We start from the raw sequence: 21316 nt of genomic DNA, 5'->3' as shown, positions 1-21316 counted from the left end.
AGGATTCCCCTTTTCCTTTGCTCCCCCAAAAGTCACCCCCATTCCCCTTCACGGTGGAGTCCCCACCCCGTACGGGACACACCCCCTTCTGCCCTCATCCCGCTTCTCAGGGAGGAGGGGGGGACACAGGGACACCCCCATCTCCCCCCGCCCAGCACAGCCCTGGCCCGTCCCCCCACCCGGGAGGCGGTGCCGCAGGCTGAGCCGAGCCGAAGTGAGCCGAGCCGAGCCGGGCTGAGCCGCGCTGGACTGAGCCGAGTCGGGCCGGGCTGAGCCGGGCTGGGCTGAGCCGAGCTGAGCTGAGCTGGTCTTAGCCGTGCCGGGTCGTGTGGTGCTGAGCCGAGCCGAGCCGAGCTGAGCCGAGCCTTGGCAGGATGCTGCGGTACCTGCTGAAGACGCTGCTGCAGATGAACCTGTTCGCCGACTCGCTGGGGGCCGAAGGCTCCAACTCCTCCTCCTCACTCCTGCTCGGCATCAACCGCTCCATCGCTGCGCTCCACCTGCCCGATCTCACCCCCGGTAATGGTACGTGGCCCCCGGTCCCTGTACGTGGCCCCCGGTCCCGCTGTCCTCCCGTCCCGGGGTTCCCACTTCTGGTCCTGACAGGATGCTGGAAGTAGCCTGCAGCCCCCCCGCCCCAGCCGGGACCCCGCCGGCACCGACACTGGGCTCCCAACCTGGCCCCGTGGCCCCAAACCGGGACCTGCCCCATGTCCCAACTTCGGGATGGAGCTGATGCCCCCAAACCGTCCCTGTGTCCCCAAACTGGGACCTGCCCCGTGTCCCGAGTCCAGGACTGACCCCGTCTTCCCACACCAGCCCCACGTCCCCATTCCGGGACCGGCTCCTTGTCTCCAGACCAACTCCCAGGAGTGATGCTACATCCCCAGATAGTGTCCATGGCCCCAAACCGAGACCAGACTGCTGTCCCCAAGTCAGGACTGACCCAATGTCCCCAAACTAGCTCTGTGTTCCCAATTCTGATGCAGGAGAAGTCCCCATTCCCAAACTGTCCCTGTGTTCCTACATCAGTGCCCAGACTGCGAGCTGGGACAGACATGTCATTCCCAAATTGGTCCTATGTCCCCGGACCAATCTCCAGACTCCAAAGTGGGGGTGACTCAGTGTACTCAAACAGTCCCTCTGTCCCCACGCCCATCCTCAGTCTCTGAACCAGGACCAGTCCCATGTCCCCAGGCTGCCCCTGTGTCCCCAAACCAACTCCCAGACACCGAACTGGGAGAGACTCCATGTCCTCAAACCAGCCCTGTGTCCCCAAACTATTTCTACATTCCTAAACCATCCCAGTGTCCCCCAACCAGGTCCGTGTCCCCTAATTCTCTCCGTGTCCCCAAACCAGCCCCGTGTCCCCGAGCTGGGACAGAGCAGCGGTGGGGGGAGGAGATGAGGGAGGGGGTGTCTGCCTGAATTTTAACCCTATTTTGGGCTTTTCCCCTCTTTTTTGGTCTGAACGTCCCCCTCCATCTGGCTCTGGGTGGCTGGTGAGGGAGGGGGTGTCCCCAAACCCCCCGGGACCCCCCGCCCCCGCACAGCCGGCTGGGCACAGGAGGGGGTCTGGCCTGACCCCCCGCTCATCCCAATTAGCCACCGGGCCCAGCTGCGGCCCCCTCAGTCCCCGCTGTGCCCCCCGGGGGTACCCGGTACCCCGCAGCATCCCTCCCGTCCCCATGGCAGCCACATCCTGTCCCCATGGCAACCCCGCGGGCTCCCCAAATTGCAGCCCCCCCCCCTTACATCCCGCCACAAGACTTGGGGCAGGAGAAAGGAGACACACCTGTGCATGCGTGTGCATGTATGTGCAGGCATGTGTGTATGTATGTGCATGTATGTGTGGTGTGCATGTATGTGCATGTATGTGCAGTGTGCATTTGTGTGCATGCATGTGCAGTGTGCACGTATGTGCATGCATGTGCAGTGTGTATGTATGTGCATGTATGTGAATGTGTGTGCATGTATGTGCATGCATGTGCAGTGGGCATGTGTGTGCATGTATGTCAGTGTGCATGTGTGTGCATGTATGTCAGTGTGCATGTGTGTGCATGTATGTGCAGTGGGCATGTGTGTGCATGTATGTCAGTGTGCATGTGTGTGCATGCATGTGCAGTGGGCATGTATGCACGAGTATGTGCATACATACGTGTGTGTGTCCCTCTGCATGCCTACACACGCGTGTGCATGTGTAAGGACACACACGCCCCTGCCTGAATGCACACGTGTGTGCCGGGGTGTGTGTGTCTGTAACTACACACACACGTGTGTGCAGGCGTGTGTGTGTGCATGTATGTGCGTGCAGTGGCGTGTGCCTGTGCACACGGTGACACGCAGTGACACGTGGGGACCGACCTGCCGAGCCAGCCCGGGCGGCGCTGGGGACACGCGGGGTTCAGCCCAGCCGGCCCCAGCATTAACGAGCATTAATTATGCCGGCATTAATGAGCATCCATTAATTCCCATGCCCCAGCGGGGGGGAATTTTCCTGCAACGGCCCCACAGACCCAATATGGGGCTTTTTTAAACTTGAATTTAAGTGTTTCCTGCAGCCTGAAGTTACTGGCTCTGCTACGGAAAATCAGCACTTGCAGATGATGGAAAAATCCCTGTTTTGGGGAGAATTTAGCCACAACTCCATTTCCACAGGGATGCCCAGTCGGAAACTGGGTGGCAAAGGGCCATTACTGGCAGCGGAGCTGCTTTGTCCCACTGTCCCTGTCTGAGCCCGCTCCCTCCCCACCGGCACCCACCCTGGGATGGGGCAGAGGGGGAGACCTCGCCACACTTCATCTCATCTCCTGCTCTCCAAGCAAAGCAGGGGCTGGAGCCAGGAAAGCGCGGATGATGCTCAGCCCTCACAAGCCCCACCTCCCCACGCCCCTAATTTTTCCCGCAGGGTCCCAGTCTCTGCTGGAGGACACGGCCCCCCGCATCGTGGAGCACCCCACGGATCTCCTGGTCTCCAAAGGGGAACCGGCCACGCTGAGCTGCAAGGCCGAGGGGCGCCCGGCCCCGGCCGTGGAGTGGTACAAAGACGGGGAGCGGGTGGAGACGGACCGGGAGGATCCCCGCTCCCACCGCACCCTCCTGCCGGGAGGCTCCCTCTTCTTCCTCCGCATCCTGCACGGGCGGCGGGGCAAGCCCGACGAGGGGGTCTATGTTTGCGTGGCCAGGAATTACCTGGGGGAGGCCACCAGCCGGAACGCTTCCCTGGCGGTGGCCGGTGAGTCCTGGGGAGAGGGAGAGGGGCTGAGGGGTGATTTGGGTGGGGGTTTAGGGGTCTGGTGTCACCAACCCGCTCCGGTGGCTGTGGGACCAGGGGCTCTCACATCCCCGGGCGTGGCGCTGCCAAGGGAAAAGAGGGGGAAAGAGATAAAAGCAAGGAAAATACATGAAAAGAAGGGAAAAGGAAGTATTTGGCAATAAATAAAATAAGTGAAGAGATATGAGAAGAAATTTCAGTGAGTTCAAAAGAAGCGAAAAACACTGGAAATAAATGAAACCGAGGGGAAAGAAATGAAAAAAAAAAAAAGAGGAAATGAGTGAAAGTAGATGGGGGAAGAGTAGAGTGAAAGTAGATGGAAAGAGTAAAATGAAAGTAAGTGAAAATGAATGAAAGTAGGAGAAAAGACATTAAAACGTGGGGGAAAAAAGAAATGAAGTGACAAGAAGTGAAAATAAATGAAAAAGTAAAATAAGTGAAAATAAGTGAAGAAGAACAAAAATAATGAAAAAATCAAAATAATTGGAAATAGATGAAAAGAAGTGAAGATTACTGAAAAGAAGTGAAAATAAGTAACAATAACAACAAAAGAACACAAAAGAAATTAAAAGAAGTCAAAATACTTGGAAACAAATGAAAATGAGAATAAACAAAAATAATTGCAACAAAATAAAACCAGATGAAAATAACTGAAAACGTTTGAAAATCAAGTAAAATCAATGAAGATAGACTAAAATCAGCTAAAGCCAACGCAGACGGTGTCCCAGGCGCCACTCCCGGGGCTGGGGAGCTGAGGCCGGGCTGGTGTGTCCCCCCAGTGCTGCGGGACGATTTTCGGCAGCCCCCCGGGGATGTGGTGGTGGCGGCGGGAGAACCGGCCGTGCTGGAGTGTGTCCCGCCCCGCGGCCATCCCGAGCCCAGCGTCTCCTGGAAGAAGAACGGAGTCCGGCTCAGCGACAAGGACGAGCACCTGACGGTGAGGGACGGGGCGGGGGTGTTGCAATGGGGGTGTGGGATAAGGTAGGGATAGAGGATGCAGGAGGAGCGTGGGATGTGAGAGGGATACAGGATGGGGATGTGGAATGCGGGATTCGATGGGGATGCAGGATGCAAACGGAGATTAAGGTTGCAGTGAGGGTGTGGAATGTGATGGGGGTGCCTGATTCGATGGGGATGCGAAGGGGATTGGGGATGTGGGATGTGGTGGGAATGTGGGTGCAGTGAGGATACAGAATGTGACGGGGAGGCGATGGAGAAGTGGAATGTGATGGGGATGGGGGATGCAACAGAGATCTGTGATTCAATGGAGATACAGGACGTGATGGGGATGGGGGATGCAATGAGGATGCAATGGGAATGTATGACGTGATGAGGGTGTGATGCAGCGAGGATGTGGGATATGATGGGGATGCGAGGGGCATGTGGGATGCAGCGGAGAGTTCGGATGCAATGAGGATGTGGGATGTGACTGGGATGCAGGATGAGATGGGGATGTGGGAATGGGGATGTGGGAATGGGGATGTGGGAATGGGGATGTGGGATGCATCAGAGATTTGGGATGCAATGGAGATATGGGATGTGATGAGGGTGTAAGTGAAATGGGAATGTGAGATACAGCCAGGATGTGGGATGTGATGGAGATAGGGAATGCAGTCAGGACGGGAGGTGCAATAAGGATTTGGGATGCAGTGGGAGTATGAGATACAGTGGAGATGCAGGATGCAATGGGGATGCTGGATTTGATGGGGATGGGGGATGTGATGTGCTTCCCCCAGATCCGTGGAGGGAAGCTGATGGTGGCCAGTACCCGCAAGAGCGACGCCGGTGTCTACGTCTGCGTGGCCACCAACGTGGTGGGGGAGAGGGACAGCGAGCCGGCCGAGCTGGTGGTCTTTGGTGCGTGGGGTGCAATGTTTGGGGTGCTGAGGGGTGGATGACATCCCGGCGGGACTGACGGCTGCCCCACAGAGCGCCCGGCGTTCGGCAAGAGGCCCCTGAACCAGGCAGTGCTGGTGGAGGGGACGGCGGAGTTCGCCTGCGAGGCAGTGGGGGATCCCCAGCCAGCGGCGCGGTGGCACAAGGAGGAGGGCGAGATGCCACTGGGAAGGTGAGCAGGGGGTGAGGGGGCTGATGCAGGGCACCGGGGCCATCGGTGCAGGGCTCTGCAGTGCAGCTGGGTGGCATTAGTGTGTGCCAGCCTGGTATCCCCATGACATCACGTACCCCATCACATCCTATAACCCCGGTGCACCCTCCATCCTCAGCACATCCTGCATCCCTATTTCACCTCATGTCCTCATTGCATCCTGCTTCTCCATTGCATCCCATATCCCTACCATATCCCACATCCTCACCACATTTCACATCCCCAATGCATCCCTCATTTTCCTTGCATCCCAGATGCCTCTTGTGCCCACATCCTCATCACATCCCACATCCTCACTGCATCCCAACCCCTTGGCACCTCACGCTGTCCTGGTGCCCCAGCACTCTGCTGGTGCTACATCCTCACGGGGTTCCCCCAGGTGGGAGGTGCTGCCAGACAACACCCTGCGGATCAGCCGGCTGCGAGCAGAGGACGAGGGCACCTACACCTGTGTGGCCGATAACAGCGTGGGCAGGTCAGAGGCATCCGGCACCCTCACTGTGCACGGTAAGGGGGGCCCTGGGGAGCACCCTTGGGTGCTGGTGGAGTGCCTGGGCAAGCCCTTGTCTCTCCCCACACTGTGGCAGTGCCCCCCCAGCTCGTCACTGGGCCCCGCGACCAGGCTGTCACCCCTGGCCAGAGCGTGACCTTCCAGTGCCAGAGCAAGGGCAACCCACCGCCCGCTGTCTTCTGGCAGAAGGAGGGGAGCCAGGTCTGTGCCCATCTCTGTCCACATCCCTGTCCCCATCCCTGACCCCAGACCCAGCCATAGTCCTGTCCTCATCCCAATTCCCACCCTATCCCTGTCCCCATTCCATCCTCATCCCAATCCCATCACCGCCCTTATTCCACTTCCATTCCACCTCATTATCATCACCATCCCCATCCCAATTCTCAGCCTGTCAGTATCTCATCCCCATCCCAATCTCATCCCATCTCATCCTCATCTCACCTCATCCCCACCCAGTACCCATGACCATCTCATCCCAGTCCTTATCCCATCCCTGACCCTGTTTCACCCCAATCCCAATCCTCACCCCATTCCATTCCATTCCATCTGATCCCTTCACACCCCATCCCATTCCTGTCCCCAGGCACATCCCTGTCCCCACCATGTCCCATCCCACCTCTCCCTCCCTCTCACTCAGCCCCTCCCTCCCCAGACCCTGCTGTTCCCAGGCCAGCCCCCGCTCCCCTCCAGCCGTGTTTGGGTGAGCCCCGGAGGTGCCATGACCATCACCGATGTCCAGCCCAGCGACGCCGGCCACTACCTGTGCCAGGCCATCAGCGTGGCCGGCAGCGTCCTGGCCAGGGCACGCCTGGAGGTGATGGGGGGTAAGTCTGGCACCAGCAGAGAACCGGCACATTCGGTGCACGAGTGGCACCCACCACACCACCCAGCAATTCCTGGTTTTCCCCCCGTAGCACCCACCGAGCTCCACCCGCTGGTGGTCAGCCCCGTTCCCGCTAACCGGACGGTGCTGCCGGTGGGGGCCACGGCCCGGCTGCCTTGTGGGGTGTGGGGCGATGACCCCCCGGGCAGCGTGGGGTGGCTGAAGGATGGCAGTGCCCTGGTGGGTACCCAGTCCCGTGCCAGCCTGCTGGAGAACGGCACCCTGCAGATCACTGGCCTCCGGGTGAGCCGGCCCCGGCAGGGGCACCCGTGGGGGTACTGCAGGGAGGGGAGGGGGCAGTGGGTGTGGGGGGGTGCAAAGGGAGGTGGGTGCTCAGGTTGGTGGGTACAAGCAGTGCTGGGGCTCAGGGTGATGGGTTCAAAGGGTGGTGGGTGCTCAGCGTGGTGGGTACAAAGGGCAGTGGGTGCCCAGGGGGGTGGGTGCCGAGGTGATGGGTGCTCAGGGTGATGGGGCAGGAGCTCTTCCCCCCCACAGGTGAGAGACTCTGGGCTCTATGAGTGCGTGGCCACCAGCCCAGCGGGCGAGACACGCTGGGGCAGCTCCCTGGAGGTGCAAGGTGGGTCACAAGGATGTCACTGCACCAGGGACACCATGGCACCGGGGACAAAGCAACCCCAGACCTCCACACATCTCTCTGCAGGTGATGAATCTGACCTCTCCCCACCCTCCCCTGTGCCCGGAGTCCTCCCCGGGCCACCCTCCACCCCTGTGGTCACCAACATCACCAAAAGCAGTGTCACCCTGAGCTGGAAAGCGAACAAGGACAGCGATGCCACCCATGTCACCTCCTACATAGTGGAGGCTTTCAGGTATCACTCAAGCATCCTCTCTGGCCGCAGGGATGTTGTGGTGGCCCGGTACCACCCCGTCACGGGTCACCCCTGTCCCTTGGCAGCCAGGCAGCGGGTGGCCCGTGGCGGACGGTGGCAGCTGATGTGGAGGGTGAGACCCACACGGTGAGCGGCCTCGTCCCTGACACCGTCTACCTGTTCCTGGTGCGGGCGGTCAACGCCTACGGGCTCAGTGACCCCAGCGGCGTCTCAGAGCCTGTGCGCACCCAAGGTGAGACCCAGCGGTGACATCGGTGGAGGTGTCTGTGAACCCACCATCCACCTCCACTTGGTGACACACATGGACGTGCCCATGCACCCAAAACCTTTGGGTCTGTCCTTACCCAGTGGTGCCGGTGGAGTTTCCCACGTACCCACCATGGGAACGTGGTGTCACCGTGGCCTCTCCACTTGGTGACGCCAGCGGGGATGTCCATGGCCCCTCCATTCTCTCATGCTTCCAGCAGATGCCAGCCCCACGCAGCAAGGGCTGGACCCCGAGCAGGTGCAGCGGGAGCTGGCCCAAGTGGCTGTGCACCTGCAGGAGCCCGTGGTGCTGCCGCTGGGCGCCGTCCGCCTCTCCTGGACCGTGAGTGCCGCACCCCGCTGCCAGCACGGGGCTCCCGGTGCCGAGCATCCCCCCATCCCACACTCCTCTTGGCCCCGCAGGTGGAGCGCCCAGCGCCCTTCCTTCAGGGTTACCGTGTGCTGTACCGGCGGCGTGGTGGGCGCTGGGAGGAGGCGCGGGCGGTGCGGGCGCCGGAGGAGCGGGGGGCCCTGCTCACCGAGCTGCGCCGGGGCCAGGACTACGAGATCAAGGTCCGACCCTACTTCCGTCAGCTCCAGGGTCCAGACAGCGCCGTGCGCACTCTGCGCACCCCCGAGGCGGGTGAGTGTAGGAGTGGAGGGGGAGGTGGGGGCCCCCAGGGGACAACCTGGAGGTGACATCCCGTGTGTCCCCTACTGGCAGCCCCCAGCGCCCCTCCGCGAGCTGTCAGTGTGGCTGGGAATGGCACCAGTGTCCGCATCTCGTGGCAGCCACCACCACTGGCCGAGCAGAACGGCGTCATCCGGGATTACCGGGTAAGGGTGGACAGCAGCAGGGACGTAGCAGGTCCCCTCTGTCCACCCATGACACCATGTCATGGCGTCCCTCATCTTTCCCTCCCCGCTCCCAGATTTGGTGCCTGGGCAACGAGAGCCGCTACCACATCAACCAGAGCGTGGAGGGAACGGTGCTGGCGACAGTGCTGCGGGGACTGGTCCCCGGCGTCCCTTACCACGCCGAAGTCGCCGCCGCCACTGGCGCCGGTGTGGGTGCCCGCAGCGCCCCTGTCCCCATCCGCGTCGGTGAGTCTCCTGCCACCGCCGCACCTACGGGTGGGGAGTTGCGGGGGTCACCCACTGTGGTGCTGCGGATGGCTCCTCGGCATCCCACCGGTGTGTCCCCCTTCCCCGTGTCACTCGCAGCCCCCCTGGTGGAGCGGGATGCGGAGCCAGCGGGCGGGAGCAGCATGACCGAGCGCTTGGCTGAGGTGGCCAGGCAGCCAGCCTTCATCGCCGGCGTCGGCAGCGCTTGCTGGGTCGTTCTCGCCGCCTTCGCCGCTTGGCTCTACAGCCGCCGCCGCAGGAAGAAGGAGCTCAGCCACTTCACCGGTAGAGGGGGGTGCTACCCCTGAGACCCCCCACCCTTCACCCATCGCCCACCACCACCTATTTCCCCTCTCTTTACAGCCTCCTTTGCCTACACACCCACCGGTAAGCCCACAGGTGGCGCGGGGTCCCGGCGCGGCCTCTCGCCGTCCTCACCCCGCTCTCTTTCCGCAGTCGCCTTCCCGACTCCAGCGCGCGGCAGCCCCAGGTAACCCCCCAGGTATCCCCCGCCCTCTCCAGGAGCCCCAGCGCTGACCACCAGCATCCCTTCCCCCCGTCTCCTTGCAGGGCAGCCGCCGGCAGTGGTTACCCGTGGCTGGCGGACGCGTGGCACGGTGGCGGCACAGCCAGTGCTGCGGGTTGCTTGGGCACCGCTGAGAGATACTACAATGGTAAGGGGTCAGCACGGGGGCGGGTGGGTAGCTCTGACTGGGGGGGTCATAGTCAGCCCTGATGGCGGCAGCCGCCCTCTGCAGACGCCGGCATCACCCGTTACATCGCCCAGACGGAGCAGTTTGGGGCAGGGGCCGGCGAGGGGCCGGTTTACAGCACCATCGAGGCGGACAGTGAGGAGCTCTGCACCTTCCCCCGTCCCTTCTCGCAGTATGGGACCCCCTATCCCGGGGTGGGTCCTCAGCCAATGGATGCTGCAGCCGCCCAGGCACCCCGAGGATGGGCTGAGCACGGTAGGGTGGTGGGATGGGTGGGGGGACACAGGGGAGCCGGGGGTGCGGTCCCCTCCCCACAGCCCCCCCAGCATCCCGCCTTGCCGCAGGGGCCAAAGCAAAGCTGGGGCAAGCGGTGAAACTGCCAGCGGTGAGTTGGACGGAGCTGCTGCCCCCTCCACCCTCGGCCAGCGAGCTCAGCCAGTGCACCCAGGAGAAGGAGGAGGAGGAGGAGGAAGAGGAGGATGAAGAGGACGAGGCAGCCAGAGGGTGAGTGTGGAGGCTTGGGGGGGCAGGGGCCTGCTGTCCCCAGCACGCACCCTGTGGTCTCCACCCTGCAGGTTGGGGATGGAGGTGTGGTACCCCGGTGAGGACATCCCCTGTGCCACCGCTGCGTCCTCGCCCACCACCTCCTCCGGCTGCCGGTCCACCACCACGCTGACGCCATCGCCCCGCACCACCGAGGACATTCCCCGCCTCCGGGACTTCGACAGCTCCCGTCTGCCCCGGTAGGAGATGGGCCTCGCTTGGTATGGCCGTGCCATTGGGGTTTGGATGTCCCATTGAGGTCCAGGTGTCCCACCATGGTCTGGGTGTTCCATTGTGATTCAGTCATGTTGTCACTATCCAGCCCCTGCTCTGCCATCGTGGTCCAAATGTGTCATTGGGGTCCAGATGTCCCACAGGGGTCCAGATGTCCCACCGTGGTCCAGGTGTTCCCCCACAATCCATCCATCTTGTCACCATTCAGCCCTGCTGTGCTGTCATGGTCCAGCCATGCCATTGAGGTCCAGATGTGCCATCTGAGGTCCAGGTGTCCCACTGAGGTCTGGGTGTCCCATTGTGATCCAGCCACGTTGCCATGACCCAGTTCCACTGTTCCACCATGGTCTGGCCTTGCCACTGGAGTCAGGATGTCCCACCAGGGTCCAGATGACCCACCACAGTCTGGGTGTCCCATCACAACCCAGCCATGTTGTCACAATCTGGTCCTGCCATGCCACCATGGTCTGCCTATGCCATGGGGGTCTGGATGTCCCACTGGAGTCTGGATGTCCCACCGTGGCCCAGGTGTCCCTTTGTGATAATTCCATGATGTCACCATCCATCTCTGCTCTCCAGCTGTGCCCCAGCCATGCTGTCAGGTCACATCCATGACAGTGTCAGCTGACTGGGGCATCACCATTCAGCTGCACCATCACAAGCTGGGACATCATCATCCAGCCGTGCTGTCGTGGCCCAGCTCTGCCATGATCCAGCGGTGCCATCGCAAGCCAGCAGTGCCATCACAATGCTGGCACGTCACTGCACTCCAGCTGTACTGTTGTAATCCAGACATGTGATTGCAACACAGCTGTGCTGTGATCCAGCTGTGCGGCTGCAATCCAGCTGTGACATCCGGGGCCAACTGGATCACTGCATTCCAACTGTGTGCTTGAAATCCAGCTGTGCTGTGACCCAGCTGTGCAGCTGAAAGCTGTGTGGTTATAATCCAGATGAGCAGCCGTTATGCAGCTGTGCTCCAGCTGTGCCATTGCAGGCTGGCTGTGTCATTACAACCTTGTCAGGCTGTGGCTTGTGATCCAGCTGTGCTCCTCCCCTCCAGCTGTGCCACTGCACTCATCCATCTGCCCTTTGCCAGCCCAGCTGTGTGACTGCGATCCTGATGTGGCACTGCCATCCAGCTGTGGTGCTTCAGCCCACCCACACCAGTGCCATCCAGCTGTGCCAACACCCCATGTCTTCCCCTGGCCTCAGCACAGCTCTGGAGGGATTGTGCCAGCCAGCACTGTGGTGGCCACCGAGCCCCCCATCCCACTTGCCCCACCTCGGCTTCATCCCACCCCCTCTTTGCCAGGAGACCCCCCCACAGCGCCGGCACCCCCCCACAGGCACCCAGTCCCCCAGTGACTCCGGATGCCAGCGAGGGCCACCCACCCCGAGCCCGCTGCCCCCCCGGCGCAGGTGAGCCCTGGAGGGCCGGTTCGGGTGGGCGGGCACCGCACTGGCTGTGTGGGGAGGCTGACACTGCCATCCCCTCCCAGGGAAACACCGCGGAGCGGCCCCTAAAAGTCGCCTGAAGCCCAAATGCAGCCGTTACTGCCGGGAAAAGCAGACGGGAGGTGAGTGGGGGGGGGAAAATTAGGGGCTCCAGGTGGGTCCAGGAGGGCTCAGCCCTCTCCTCCCTCTCCACCGCAGACCTGCCGCCGCCGCCGCTGCCGCCGCCGGGAGAGACCCGCGGCCCCTCTCCAGAGCGGGAGCCCAGCGGGGCCGAGCGCAGGGTCGCCCATCGCCCGCCCCGCGGCGGTAAGCCAGGGCCACCGGCTGTGCGACAAAGGGGTTGGGGGTGTCGCTGCCGAAACCCAACCTTGTCCCGTCCCCTGCAGACGAGCTCGTCCCCTACAGCAAGCCCTCCTGCCTGCCCCGCGGGCAGGTGTCTGGCAGCTGCTCCACCACAGGCAGCGTCTCGTCCCGCGGCTCCGCCAGCTCCCGGGAGCACGGCTCGGGGCGCGGCCGGATCCCGGCGGAGCGCGGCGAAGGGAGCGGCCATCGCCGCCGCCCGGGGGCCACATTGCCCGGCCCGTCGCAGGAGAAGCGATAAAGTGGAGGGCAAGCCGGTGACAGGGTTGGGGACACGGAGGGACGTTCTTTAATTTCTGGGTGGCGTCATGTAAATAGGGTTGCACAGAGCCAGCGGCCGGTGGGCGTCAGAGTGAGGGGGGACAGGGGTGCTCGGGGTGGGACAAGGATAATCACAAGGGATGAGGACCCTGGGGAGGGACAAAGATGCTCAGGGAAGGAGGAGGATACTTGGGGAGGGATGAGGACCCTTGGGACAAGGACGGTAGGGAAGCGCAAGGATACAATTCAGAGGATTAGGATGCTCAGGGAGACCAAGGACAGTCACGAGGAATGAGGACCCTGGGAAGGGATGAGGATGCTCAGGAGGGACAAGGAAGATGCTTGGGGAAGGAGGAGGAGCCTGGGGACAGAGGCAGTTGTTCAGAGAGGGATGAGGACGTTGGGGAGGGATGAGGATGCTGGAGGGGGATAAGATTGATGCTTAAGCAGGGCAAAGATCTTGGGGACAAGGACAGTTTGGAGGAACAAGGATGCTAGGAAAGGACAAGGACGACTGTGAGGGATAAGGACGATTGAAATGGATGGGGATAGTTGGGATGAGATTACAAGGGAGGGACAAGGACACTGCAGATGGTTTAGGGTGATGGTGAGTGACAAGGAAGGCAGGGGGACAAGGATGCCTGGGAGCAAGAGGACACAGGGAAAGGACAAGGTTGCTTGGGAAGGACAAGGACAGTAGTAAGGGATGAGGAGGATAGTTGCTGGGGGATGAGGACAGTGGGAAGGGATAAGGACACTTGGTGCATAGGGCAAAAACAATTAGAGAAGGATGAGGACACTCAGGAGGGCTGAGGACCCTGGGAATGAGGATGATTAGGAGAGACAAAGACACTCGGAGGAGGCACAGGTGGCTTGGGAAGGATGAGGATACTTGGGAGGGACAAGGATGGTTGAGGTGGGACAAGGATGCTGAGGAAGGACATGGACTTTTAGAAATGACAAGGACAGTTGGGAGAAATGGGAATGGTCAGCAGGCCTGGGGATGGTCAGGGGGACAACCCTGGGGAAGGACAAGGACACTTGGGATGGACAACAGTGCTTGGGCTGGACAAGGGTAGTTAGGGGGGATGAGGGCACTGGGGAGGGACGAGGACACTTAGAGGGGATGTGGACTCTTGGGAAGAATGAGGATGCTGGGGAGGAATGAGGAATTTGGGAAAGTATGGGGACACTGAGGAGGGATGGGGACACTGCGGAAGGACGGAACACTTGGGAAGGGCAAGGACACTGGAGAAGGAGGGACACCCACCCACCTTGGTGCCACCCACCCTTTGTGGGTGGCTTTTCCTAGTAAAGAGCCCCTTTTTGGGGAACTGCCTAATAAAACTGGATTTTAGCCGAGCCAAGGGGACTGGCCTTGCTGCATCCTGCACCCTGGGGACCTCCATGCTCCTGTCCCTCCTGTCCCCAGCTCACCACCTGCCCTGGCCCAGGGGCTGCCACTCCCTGACCCCTGGCCACCTGAGAAGAAAAGGGGACATTTTCCAGCACCCCGCAACAGATGGCACTCCCTTCCACCCCCAGTGCCTGTCACCCCAGCATCGGGGCACCGCTCACCATTCTGTGTGATGCCCAGAGGTACCTCTGCCCTGACTCTCTGTGGGACCCCCAGCGCTGTCCCCCAGTCCCAGGTGGTGGTTGGGACCCCAGGTGAGAAGACCCTCTCCAAGGGTGATGGTGGCGGTGAGGGACCTGCAGGAGACGGTGGCGTCACCTTGGTGCCATGACAGAGGCACCTTCCCCAGGGAGGTGACGATCCTTGGGGTCAGAATGGGCGTCAGGGACCCTTCACTCACCCCTGTAAGGCCCGTCAGCGTCCTCAAGGCTGTAGCAGAGGCCATCGACGGCCACGGCCAGCGCGCGGGCGAAGCTGGCGTCCAGGAGGAAGGAGCCGTCGCAGGAGCTCACGAGGCTGCAGCGGGTGCTGGCAAAGTTGTCCTCCGAGACGGACCCCCAGCCGTTCAGCAGAGACCCCCCCGGCGAGCCCCTCGTCGCCGTCCGCTCTTCCTCCTCCTCTTCTTCCTCCTCCTCCTCCCCCTCCTCCTCCTCCTCGCCCAGCTCGGAGGCTGGTGGCCCGTAGATGTAGCCGTAGGTGTGCAGTGGTGAGAAGGACTGTGGTGTGCTTGGTGCCGGGGGTCTGGGGAGGACATGGGGCGGACACTGATGGCACCGGGGGGCGCTGCCATGGTGGGAGTGTCCCACAGGGGTGGGGAATACCTGAGGCAGGTGGTGTCCTGGTCCATCTCCAGGTCCTCAGCCACCTGCTGTTGCGTGAGGACCCCGTCGCTGAACGCTGGTGAGAGGCGCCCGGTGACTGGGGACCTGTCCCTTGGGTGCCTGGTGTCTGGGGACATGTCTTTGGGGTACCTTGTAGCCAGGAACATGTCCCTTGGGTGCCTGGTCTCCAGTGATGTGTCCCTGGTGTGGCTAGTGGCTGGGGACATGTCCTTGGGGTACCTGGTGCCCAAGAACATGTCCCTCCGGTGACCGGTTACTGTGGACACCTCTTCAGGATGTCTAGTGACTGGGGATGTGTCCCTCATGTGCCCAGTGGATGGGGATGTGTCCCTCATGTGCCCAGTGTCTGGTGACATGTCCTCAGGGTACCTGGTGACCAGATATATCATGAAGGGACATCCCTTGGGTGCCTGGTGATGGGTCCCTCGGGTGCCTGGTAGCTGAAGATGTGCCCTTGGGGTACCTGGTGCCCAAGAACTTGTCCCTGCGGTGCTCAGTGACTGGTGACATCTCCTCAGGGTGTCTGGTGACTGGGGATGTGTCCCTGGGGTGCCTCATGGCTGGTGACATGTTCTCAGGGTACCTGCTGGACAGGAACATGTCACTCGGGTGCTTGGTCACCAGAGACAGGTCCTTGGGGTGCCTGTTGGCTGGGGACATGTCCTTGGCATACCTAGTGGCCAGGAACTTGTCCTTGCAGTGCCTGGTAGCTGGGGACATCTCCTTGGGGAGCCTAGTGCCTGGGGACATCTCCTGGGGCAGCCTCGTGCCTGGGGATGTGTCCCTTGGGTGCCTGCTGGCTGGGGACATGTCCTTGGGGTGCCTAGTGGATGGTGACATGTCCCGCTGGCACTTGGTCCCTGGTAATGGGTCCCTGGGGCACCTGGTGACCAGGGATGTGTCCTCAGGGTGCCTGATGGCCAAGACTGTGTCCCTCTGGTGCTTGGTGGCTGGTGACATGTCCCTGGGATTTCTGGGGACTGGGGACACATCCTTGGGGTGCCTGCTAGCCCAGAGCATGTCCTTGGGGTGCTCAGTGACCAGGGACAGGTCCTGGGGGTGCCTCATGGCCAGCGACACATCTCTGGGGCTCTCAGTGGTCGGGGATGTGTCCCTGGGGCGTTGGGTGAGTGGAGGTGTGTCCCTGGGGATCCCAGTGGACGGGGACAGGTCCTTGGGGCGCCTGGTGATCGGGGATGTGTCCCTGGGGCACACGGTGGCTGGGGACCTGCAAGTGCAAGCAACATGTTGGGTTTTGCAGCATGGGGTTTGGGTGCAGGGCACCCATCTGGATGGGGACACTCAGACTCACCGTGTCACCGGTGGGTGCCGGGCATGGGGTGGTCTCGGGGGTGTCGCTGGTGACCCGGTGACACCAGAGGCCAGCGAAGCACTGCCCCGACGTGGTTTTGGGGAGCTGAAGACTGGCAGCTGCCCGTTCCCTCCGTCCATCACGGAAGCAGTGGTGTCACCCTCGTGTCCCCTTCGCGGAGGCCACCTGGCTGCTGGCCCAAAATCTGTCCCCCACTCGCCTCCGCTTCCAGTGACAGGGACGTGGCCGGGGCCAGCCGTGAGCGCCGGGGTGCTGTGCACTTGATGCAGCTCTGCGTGGGGGAGGTGGGACACCGAGCCGTGGGACACCTCCCCGGTGCCCCCTATGTCCCCCCGTGTGTCCCCCATACCCACCTCTCTTGCGAATGTGCTCCCAGGGCGCTGGGTTCGGGGTGCTGGGCGAGGTGTGCACCCCGGGGTGCCCCCCACTGCAGCACCCCGTGTCCCCGAGGGGCGGCGGGTGCCCCCCACGGGGGCTGCTGCGGTTGGGGGGCGTGGGGGGGCCAAGGCTCGGCGGCTCCAGGGAGAGGGCTGGGAGGGTAAGAGAGGTCATGGGTGCTGAGCTCTGTGCCCCTTGTCCCCTCTGCCCTCGGGTCTGTGTGTCCTCAAGTCCTTGCTGCCTGCAGACAGGCAGTGGGGACCACCGAGGTGGGGGTCCCATGGCACTGGGGTCCCAGGGAGAGGGTTGGGGTCTTGGGCACACTTTGCTGGTCCCATAGCACATTGTGAGGGTCCTAGGCCTGGGTGGGGGTTCCCATGGCATCAGGTCAGGGGTCCTATGGTACCAGGTGGGGGGCCCAGAATACCCTGTGTGGGGGCTCCATGGCAGAGAGTGGGGTTTCTATGGCACCGGGTGGGGATGCCAGCTCTGGGGTTCACTGAAGGGGTAGGGGTCTCATGGCACTAGGTGGGGGTCCCAGCTCCCACAGGGTTCACTGAAGGGGTAGGGGTCCCATGGCACTAGGTGGGGGTCCCAGCTCCCACAGGGCTCACTGGAGGGGTGGGGGTCTCATGGCACTAGGTGGGGGTCCCAGCTCCCACAGGGCTCACTGGAGGGGTGGGGGTCTCATGGCACTAGGTGAGGGTCCCAGCTCCCACAGGGCTCACTGGAGGGGTGGGGGTCCCTGCTGTCACTGCCCAGCAGTCGGCTGCTGAGGCTGCTGCTGCTGCTGAGGTTTCGGGGGGCACAGCTGGGTTTCCAGGGGCCACCGAGCCACGGTGAGTCACCAGCCACCAGCCTGCAAGGCAAGGCATGCTGTCAGGGCATCCCAACCCCATCACAGCAGGGATCCCCCACCCCAAGGCCTCTCACCTGCGGCGAGCTGCGGCGTCCTGGCTGGCGCGGCGCTGGCAGATGAGGAGGAGGAGGGCGAGTAAGGCCAACCAGAGCATGGAGCCGGCGGCTGCGATGACGGCAGGCTGCCGCAGTGCCTGGACCACCCCGCTGCTCCCCGCTGTCAGCCCTGCAAGGGTCCCACTGGTGTCACCTCGTGTCACAAACTTGACCCCCACCCGCTCCCCGCCTTGCTCCCCGTCCCCTACCCAGGACACCACAGGTGGTGTTGCTGGGGACCCCCAGCCCTGCGCTGTTGAAAGCTGCCACCTGGACACAGAATTCGACGCCGGGGTGTGGGAGGAGGGTTTCCAGGCTGCGGGTGCCTCCATCCACTGTCCTGTTGGTGGGGCGCTGCCAGCCCTCGCCCACTGACCAGACCTGGCAGGCACCAAGGGGATGAGTCCCCTTAGATGATTACCCTTGATGGACCCCCTTTAATGGATCCCCCTGTGGATGGATCCCCTTGGATGGACCGCTTTGGATGGACCCCCTCAAATGAATGTCCCTTGATGGACTCCCATTGATGGACCCCCTTTGAATAGACTCACTTGGATGGGCTCCCTTGGATGAATCTCCTTGATGGATCCCCCTTAGATGGACCCTTTTGGATGGGCTCCCTTGCATGCCACTAGGATGGATCCCCTTGGGTAAATGCCCCTGGGATGGACCCCCATTGATGGATCCCCCTTGGGTGGACCCCCTTGGATGACTCCCCTGGGATGGACCCCCATTGATGGATCCCCCTTGGGTGGACCCCCTTGGATGACTCCCCTAGGCTGGACCCCTTTGGATGAGCTTCCTTGGATGAATGGCACTAGACAGATGCCCTGGGATTTACCTCCACCTGGATTAGCCCCTTTGGATGAACCCCCATGTTGAGATCCCTCCTGGATGGACCCCTTGGATGGATCCCCTTGGATGGACCCTCCTTGGTCAGAAGCCCCCCAAGCCCTGCCCCCTCACCCTGTCACCCCAAACCTGGTAGCCCCGGATGATGCCATTGTGGGCCTCAGGAGGAGGTGGCTCCCAGCTCACGACCACGGTGCCGTTCCCCGTCTCAGCCTGGCCCACGGTGACTTGCTGGGGTGCTGCGCTGGGCACTGCCGGGACAGGGGTGCTGAGACCCCTGGGACCCCCAACCAACCTCCCTATTCTCCACCCAGGCATCCCTGGGGACATACAGCGCACCTTCCTCAGGTATCCAGAGGTGCCTGCTGTTGCTGTCCGAGCCCTGGGTCCCTCCAGTGTAGGGTCGGACCTTGAACTCGTACTTGTAGCCCCTGCGGAGCGCGGGGATGATGGTGCTGAGCTCCCTGCCTGCATCGTGTTGGACCCAAGGGGTGGTGGCCGGGAGCAGGCTGCGGTATAGCACCATGTAGGACACCGGCACCGGCACCGGCATCAGCATCTGAAGGGGATGGGAAGGGTTCCGAGTCATGGTGGGACATGGGCATGTGTCTCCAGCCTCATCCCCGTGTCCCATCCCCGCCCTCCACTGGGGACATTCCGGCACGACACTGACCCTCCAGCGGAGCCGGACAGCAGCGGTGGGCAGCGCCGTGCCGTTGTCCAGGTGCAGCCGCACAGCCAGCAGGTCCCGTGGGGCAGCGTCCCGCCGGCCCGTTGGCAGTCGATCTGTGGGGCAGAGGGAGGAAGGCTAATGACAGCTCCAGGCAGGAGTGGAGTCCCCTGGCACCTACCCAGATACCCACCTCAGACACCTGTACCTGATGTCTCCCTAGATGGATCCACTCAGATGTACCCCTTGGGGGGGACCCCTTTGGACAGATACCTTTTCATGGGTCTGTCTTGGATGGACACATCTTGGATGGACCTCTTGGATGGGCCCCCTTTGATATGTTCCCTTTGTGGACATGGGATGGGCCCCCCTGACACACCCCTATTGATGTGTACCTCTTAGAGGGACCCTTTGGATGGATACCTCTTGTCCTATCCCCCTTTAATGGACCCCCACCTTGGACAGACTCCCTAAAACGGATACTCTCGTAGGAGCCAGCGTGGCTGGATCCCCTTTAGGTGGGCTCTCTTGAAGAGATCCCCTTGGATGGACTCCCACCTCAATGCGTCCCCTTAAGTGGATCCCCTTACACGGACTTGCCTGGATGGAGCCCTTAGGCGGATCCTGTTGGATGGATGTTTTTAGATGGACCTTCCCTTTGAATGGATCCCCTCAGCTGGATGGACCCTTTTTTGATGGACTCCCCTTGAATGAACCCCTTGGATGAACCCCATTAGATGGACCCTGTTAGATGGACCCCCAGATGGCCCTGGGTGCCTGTGAAGTCCCACCACTGACCCTCCACGTGGAGGAGGGCGGCGGCAGCGGCGGTGCCCAGCTGGCTCTGCGCTGTGCACACGTAGGTGCCGGCGTCGGCGGCTGTCACGGCGTAGATGCGCAAAGTGTGCTCCCGGTCCACCTCGTGCCTGTGGGTCACCAGCTCTCCATCAGCTCCATCCCCACCCCAGGGACTGGACACCTCCCCTCTGCCACCACGTACCTGCCCCAGGGCAGGTCCCCACGCTCCTTGTGCCACTGCACCCGCGGCGCCGGGTCACCTTGGGCGCCGCAGCCCAGCTCCACGGTGCTGCCGGCCACCGCCACGGCGTCGCTCGGGTGCCGCACAATGGTCGGCTTCTCTGCAGGGTGACATTGAGGATGTGGCATCACGGCCGGGTGTGACATGCCCACCACCCACGGGAGACCCTTGGCTTACCCAGGACGGAGACGCGGGCACCCCGGCTCTCCCTCTTGCCTGCCACGTTGGCCGCCACGCAGATGTAGAGCCCGGAGTCGCTCCGTTGCGCTGGTGCCACCCTCAACTTCCCATTGGTGACCACATACCTGTCACCCACCAAGTCCAAGGTCACCCCGTCTTTCTTCCAGGTGACGCGGGGTTCGGGGTGCCCCGAGGGGGGGACGCAGTCCAGCTCCAACGCTTGCCCCGCCGTGGTCACCAGATCCCCCGGCTGCAGGCGGAAATTGTCCCGCAGCACTGCCGTGGGGAGGGCACACCGTGGGTGAGTGGGACAGGATTTTCTTGGGGTCCTCCCACCCACATCACCCCCACCGAGCGTCCTTACCAGCCAGAATTTGTGGTGCCGTGGCTGCGCTGGGGGGGTGGCAGCCTGTGGGGTGACAAGGAGGTGGCAGGATGCTGGAGGATGCCCCAGGCGGGCACAGTCTCAGCCCCAGGGTGGGCAGGGGACAGACTTAAGGGGATTTTGCCCCCCCATGGGCTGAACTCACCTCCACGGTGCAGAGCGGCGAGGCAGAGCCCCAGGCCCAGCGCCGTCGCCCAGCCGCCCGCCATGCCAGCCCCAGCCATCCTTCCCGCTTCCTCCCAAAATCCCAGTCCCTCCCTGTCAGCACCGGGGCCGGATCTGCCTCCGGATGGGGGGGATACAATAGCCGGATGTGGGGGCCGGGAAATGCCGAGGGGAGAAGGAGGGCTGGTTGTGGTGAACAAAAACAGCTCAGTCCCGTCGTGGCAGTGGGGGCACCTGGGTGCGGTGGCACTGGCAGCACCTGGAGACAGTGGGGCTGGGGACACCAGCAGTTAATGAATTTAATTAGTCACAATAAATTCCCCCCATCCTCTGCTATGTTCAGAGGAAGAAATGAGCTCTCAGTTGAGGACACCATCAGCAGGGACCAGAGTGAACAGGCCAGGGTCTCCCAGGCTCTTCAAGCTGAAACTCGAGTGCCAGCCAGGAGCATCGGGCTCGTGTGGTCTCAGCTGCCACCCACTTCTCATGTGTCCCCCCCACCCTGGGGAGGGTCCCTGTTCCACAAAGATACCCA

General features: G+C 62.3%; 2 protein-coding genes across 2 annotated transcripts; one reads left to right on the top strand and one right to left on the bottom strand.

The window, feature by feature from the left end:
* The first annotated feature begins 307 nt into the window (after positions 1-307).
* Positions 308-13928, top strand: ROBO3 (roundabout guidance receptor 3). The gene is made up of 27 exons (XM_039384755.1): positions 308-525; positions 2909-3235; positions 4054-4211; positions 5011-5131; positions 5204-5342; positions 5761-5888; positions 5969-6093; positions 6545-6716; positions 6807-7018; positions 7271-7352; positions 7437-7605; positions 7692-7858; positions 8091-8215; positions 8296-8515; positions 8597-8709; positions 8805-8976; positions 9097-9282; positions 9361-9384; positions 9454-9487; positions 9568-9671; positions 9756-9965; positions 10055-10214; positions 10286-10453; positions 11803-11909; positions 11990-12067; positions 12144-12251; positions 12332-13928. The coding sequence occupies exons 1-27, from the start codon at positions 375-377 to the stop codon at positions 12544-12546; spliced, it is 3975 nt and encodes a 1324-aa protein (XP_039240689.1). The 5' UTR covers positions 308-374; the 3' UTR covers positions 12547-13928.
* Positions 12578-20825, bottom strand: ROBO4 (roundabout guidance receptor 4). The gene is given in 20 exon segments (XM_039384756.1): positions 12578-13935; positions 13937-14048; positions 14145-14279; positions 14384-14724; positions 14805-15194; positions 15289-15408; positions 15499-16053; positions 16138-16429; positions 16512-16688; positions 17265-17395; positions 17470-17620; positions 17700-17871; positions 18472-18593; positions 18682-18901; positions 19016-19128; positions 19811-19938; positions 20013-20151; positions 20229-20507; positions 20596-20724; positions 20762-20825. Coding segments are annotated over 20 exon segments (3801 nt in total). The 3' UTR covers positions 12578-13904.
* Positions 20826-21316: the final 491 nt, after the last annotated feature.

This window comes from Pipra filicauda, unplaced genomic scaffold (assembly GCF_003945595.2).
Source record: "Pipra filicauda isolate LSUMZ 115617 unplaced genomic scaffold, ASM394559v2 scaffold370_size807399_pilon, whole genome shotgun sequence".
Classification (NCBI taxonomy): Eukaryota; Metazoa; Chordata; class Aves; order Passeriformes; family Pipridae; genus Pipra; species Pipra filicauda.
The sequence above is the reverse complement of the archived record's forward strand: the minus strand, read 5'-3'. Positions and strand labels throughout refer to the sequence as shown.

Excerpts from the sequence above, each read along its gene's own strand:
- ROBO3 (XM_039384755.1), top strand. The coding sequence starts at position 375 with ATGCTGCGGTACCTGCTGAAGACGCTGCTGCAGATGAACCTGTTCGCC. Across the intron at positions 8,216-8,295 it reads CCGTCCGCCTCTCCTGGACC|GTGGAGCGCCCAGCGCCCTT; the intron begins GTGAGTGCCGCA and ends TTGGCCCCGCAG. Across the intron at positions 11,910-11,989 it reads CCGCTGCCCCCCCGGCGCAG|GGAAACACCGCGGAGCGGCC; the intron begins GTGAGCCCTGGA and ends ATCCCCTCCCAG.